At 49.6% G+C, this 5,058-nt stretch overlaps 1 protein-coding gene across 1 annotated transcript in view; it reads left to right on the forward strand.

Annotated features, from left to right (window-relative positions):
- The window catches only part of LOC128946670 (collagen alpha-1(I) chain-like), a 30,802-nt gene that overhangs the window by 25,534 nt on the left and 210 nt on the right, over positions 1-5,058 (forward strand). Inside the window, exon 8 of the mRNA XM_054290613.1 lies at positions 3,720-4,989. Coding sequence (XP_054146588.1) covers positions 3,720-4,989 — 1,270 coding nt within the window. The remainder of the gene's footprint in view (positions 1-3,719; positions 4,990-5,058) is intronic.

The following is a 5,058-nucleotide window of genomic DNA, read 5'->3' on the forward strand; positions in this document are numbered from 1 at the left end:
CACTGCTGTCCTCTCCAGGGTGATTAGGGCAAGGCTTTTAGGGATTGGTGGTTCAGACAAGTGCCTTGAGCTTTAGCAAGAGCTTCCTCTTTATTTTTCCCTTGATTTTCCCCCTGTTTTCTCCTGCAGCCTGCTTGCCTCCCAGGAAAAGCAGCAGGGGTTGGTTTGTTTGTTTTAATTAACAGCCCTGCATTAGCAGGAGTGACAGTCAGTGCTTTAGGAGTACTCTGTGTTCTCAGCTTCTCTGCATCAGCAGTGCTGGGAGGGGACACAGCAGCTCCCAAAAGCCATCAGGCCAAACTTCCCAGGTATTCCCAGACTGGTGGAATCTCTGGGCAGCTGGGGGAAAAGAAAGTGACTATTTTATTAATAATTATTATAGAAATAAATTATAAATATAGTATAATATCTTTAAAATAATATATAAAATTTATATTATATAAAAAGATATAATATTATATAGTATATTTATATAATATGAAATATATAATAGTATTATAGATATTATTTAATATTTTAGAAATTAAGATTTCTTAAAATTAATATTTTTTTTTAAAACAGAAGCAAAACACAAATACAAAACCAGAGGCATCAAAGCTTTTCCCCCCAGCTTTTAGATTATTTTGGTCACAGCTTGGTCCCTGGAAGGAACTCTGTGCAGTGTGGAACCAAGGATTTTACCTTTCTGTGACTCAGTGTCAGCTGGGGATTGTTTTCTCCCCATTTAGAGTAAGAAGAAATTCACCATAATTTTGCAACCAAGCTCCAAGAAATTGCTTTAGTTGAACCACAGCACCTCGTGCTTTGATTTGAAAATACTTTTGCACTGCAATGTTTTTAATTTGAGATAAAAAAGGTTTGAATTTGCAGAGTGAAGGTCACTGGGTTTTTTTATTGTACTTAAGATAAATGTGCTGTTCCCTCCAAGACAAACACTGTCACTGAAAAACACAGATTGTTCAAAACTATTGCACTGAAAAAAACCACAGCCAGGCAAAATATGCTCCTGTAAATTTAATGGGAACTATTGTGTACAATAAGGGGGGAAGTCTTAGAGCCAAAGTGCCTTGCATGGAGTTAAAAAGAACAGAACAAAGATTAGGGGAAGACATTTTCCTTCTCCTAAACTTTTAATGCTGAGAAAGACAAACTGTTCCTACAGCTCGAGCAAACAACGGCTGCAGGCTCTGGTGTGGGGCAGGTCTGGGGATGTTCTTTGGGAATGTTCAGGCTCTGCCTCTCCCTTCCAGAGGTGACAGCTGCAGGAATTCAGGTGCCACTGGATTTTCCTGGCATTTCCCTGTTTGCCATGGAAGTGTGTGAATTCTGTGGGCAGGGAAAGGAGCAGGACACTGGGGAACATCTCTGGGATATTTTATTTGGGAAGATTTTCCGTCTTTCCTGTGGGTTTCCCACGTCAGCCTGAGCAGAGGGTTCAGGAGGGGCCTGGGGTGGGCACAGCAAGGGGCTGCAGACACAGCTCGAGTGCTCTGGAGGGCTCCAAACCCCTGGAATATTCAACATGGAGCCAGGCTGGCAGAGCTGGGAATGTGCCCCTGGAGAAGGGAAAAATCCAGGGAATCCTCAGAGTCCCTGAAGGGGCTCCAGGAGAGCTGGAGAGGGACTGGGGACAAGGCCTGCAGGGACAGGAGCCAGGGAATGGCTCCCACTGGGAAAGGGGAGATTGGGCTGGGATCTTGGCAAGGAATTCCTGGCTGGGAGGGTGGGCAGGGGCTGGGCTGGAATTCCCAGAGAATCCCTGGATCCCTGGCAGTGTCCAAGGCCAGGTTGGACACTGGGGCTGGATCCACCTGGGACAGTGGGAGGTGTCTCTGCCATGGCAGGTTTGGAGCTGCTGTTGGATGCAAACACAATTCCAGCACCTTCAGCCTCAGGATTTTCCTCCTAAATTGAGAAGCTGATCTCCCCACCTGTATTTCAGGGTGCCAGTGCCCCCTGTTCCCTGCCCTGTGAGTTCCTCCCCCCTTGGTGCAGTGTTTCCCTCCACTCCCTGCTGTACTTTTCCACTCCCTGAGCCTTCTCGCTTCTCCAGGAAGTTCACGGAGTTGTAGCTCTAAATTTGCTCTGCAGGCTCCTGTGGATCATATGGCACAGGGAGCTTTTTTGGAAGGATGACACATAACAGGCACAATAAAACATGTGAAAGGCTTGGGAAGATGAGTTTATCGCAACTTCTGTGCCTGCTCTCGCGGGTGGGAGTTGCTCTGGATTACCTCAGGCCGTTGAACTGGCACGTGGTGCAGGGAGGAGAAGCTTTGGGATCATCCTTGTGCTGGCTCAGCTCTGCTCCCTGTCCCTGGGCTCTCCCACAGGCCCTCCTGGCTGCAGGAAATGCCAAATAATCCCATTTATTGCTGTAAAACCCATAAAGGAATAGAGAAGTGGGATAGTGATCCAGGCCCTGCTGGAGTAGATGCTGCTGTCAGGACAGCTGGGATGGAGAAAGGCTGGGAAAGCTCTTGTGAAATAGTTGTTTGTAGGTTTGGTTTACACCAAAAATGTTTCCCACTGCTTTTTGTTGCCAAATTCCCAGTGGTTGTTGGGGATATAATCACCCAGGGACCCGTGGTTGATTCATGACTGGAATACATTCTGCTGCTTCCACAGTTGGCCCAATCAGTAGGAAAAAGTAAATATAACCTAGATTTTTGTGTCTTTTTTTCTCTAATTCAGCTTATCTGGCCCATCTCCATGGCAGCACATTTCTCTCAGATTTACTCTCTTCAGTGGAAGTGTTGGAATTTTGGGTTACACTTGAATGAATAAATTTATGTTGGTGGTTGGAATCATGGAATCATTCAGGCTGCAGAAAACCTCCAGGATCATTGAGTCCAGCCATGAACCAGCCCCACCATGCTCAGCACCAGAGTGTCCTCACGTGCCTCATCCACACATTTCTGTGCAGTTCCAGGGGTGGTGACACCACCAGCTCCCTGTTCCAGTGCCTGCTAGCCCTTTCCAGGCAGAGATTTTCCCTAAGATCCTTCCTAAATGTCCTCTGGTGCAGCCTGAGGCCACTTCAGGGGTTCTGGGCACAGGAGGGTGGTGGCCTGAACCCCACAGACACATGGGGACATGGGGTGGGAGGGTTGGATCCCCATGGAATTGTGTCTGTGTCCTCTTCCTTGCCAGCATTCCCCAGCCCTGACCCTGCCCCAAACCAGACCAGAACTGAAGGGCAGAATGGATTAATCACATTTTTGAAAAGAACCACATCATCGCAGCTTTTAATTATGTAATATTAATTTTATACATTTAATTTCATGATGCTGCTGATAAAGGAATGTCTTCGAAACAAATTACCCTTTCATAAACCTGTTAAATTTGTTTTTAAATGGTAAGGCCATTGGTTGTGTGTGGTATGAGCCAGTAACAGTGCTGATATTTAATCCATTAACTTACACTTTCCAAAATTGATGGAAGAATAATTGAAACCGTTTAGGAACCCTTTAAGGAAGAGCTGTACTCCCTACAGATACTAATGGGGCAAACACATCAGAATTAATTTTGCCATTAGTGGAACGGTGACTTGGCACTTAGAAAGGGTAAAGTTTAATTAGTTCCTTACCAGCTGGGCTCGCTCCCTTCCTGGTGACAAACTCTTGGTTGGTGACACTCTCATCCTTGGCTTTTCCCATCCAGGTTTGGCCAGGTGGGATGTTCTTCACATGACCTCTGAACTGTGCTCTGTTTTTCAGGATCCCTGGCTCTGTGGTTTGGAAGCAACTTCTGAGTACTTGAGGAAGCAGGAGCAGGACCTGGAGGGTGTGCAGGGTCCCAGGTGTCCCAGGGACAGGCATGGACAGCTCTCCAGGACCTGGGAACTCCTCCAGCCCCGCTCACCACCAGCAGCACCATTCCCTAGAGCTGGTCCCTGGCATTCCTCCCTGCTGAAGGACATGCACCTGAAACCTTGGGGTGCTGCTGACCTGCAGGATGTGCAGCTGAAACCTTCTGGTGTTGCTGACCTGCAGGATGTGCAGCGGAAGCTCTACAGTGCTGCTGACCTGCAGGACATGCAGCTGAAGCCCTGCAATGCTGCTGACCTACAGGATGTGCAGTTGAAGCCCTGGGGTGCTGCTGACCTGCAGGACATGCAGCTGAAGCCCTGCAATGCTGCTGACCTGCAGGACATGCAGCTGAAGCCCTGCAATGCTGCTGACCTGCAGGATGTGCAGTTGAAGCCCTGGGGTGCTGCTGACCTGCAGGACATGCAGCTGAAGCCCTGCAATGCTGCTGACCTGCAGGATGTGCAGTTGAAGCCCTGGGGTGCTGCTGACCTGCAGGACATGCAGCTGAAGCCCTGCAATGCTGCTGACCTGCAGGATGTGCAGTTGAAGCCCTGGGGAGCTGCTGACCTGCAGGATGTGCAGCTGAAACCTTGGGGTGCTGCTGACCTGCAGGATGTGCACCTGAAGCCCTGCAGTGCTGCTGAGCCACAGGAGATGCAGCTGAAGCCCTGGAACACTGCTGACCTAAAGGACATGCAGCTGAAGCTCTACAGTGCTGCTGACCTGCAGGATGTGCACCTGAAACCTTCTGGTGCTGCTGACCTGAAAGACATGCACCTGAAGCCCTGGAACACTGCTGACCTGCAGGACGTGCAGCTGAAGCCCTGCAGTGCTGCTGAGCCACAGAAGATGCACCTGAAGCCCTGGAACACTGCTGACCTAAAGGACATGCAGCTGAAGCTCTACAGTGCTGCTGACCTGAAGTCCTGGAACACTGCTGACCTGCAGGATGTGCAGCTGAAACCTTCTAGTGCTGCTGACCTAAAGGACATGCAGCTGAAGCCCTGCAATGCTGCTGAGCCACAGAAGATGCAGCTGAAGCCCTGGGACACTGCTGACCTGCAGGATGTGTACCTGAAGCCCTGCAGTGCTGCTGACCTGCAGGCGATGCACCTAAAGCCCTGGAACACTGCTGAGCTGCAAGTGCACACCCAGCACGCAGCCATGGGGCACCCCAGTGCCAGGGCAGAGCCCCGTGCCCCTCTGGCACAGTCCCCCCGTGCAGGGAGCCCTGCAGCTGCCCCCC

The sequence above is a fragment of the Melozone crissalis genome, unplaced genomic scaffold (assembly GCF_028551555.1).
Source record: "Melozone crissalis strain CALT ecotype California unplaced genomic scaffold, PUWL_Pcris_2 ptg000006l_1, whole genome shotgun sequence".
In the NCBI taxonomy this organism is placed as follows: domain Eukaryota; kingdom Metazoa; phylum Chordata; class Aves; order Passeriformes; family Passerellidae; genus Melozone; species Melozone crissalis.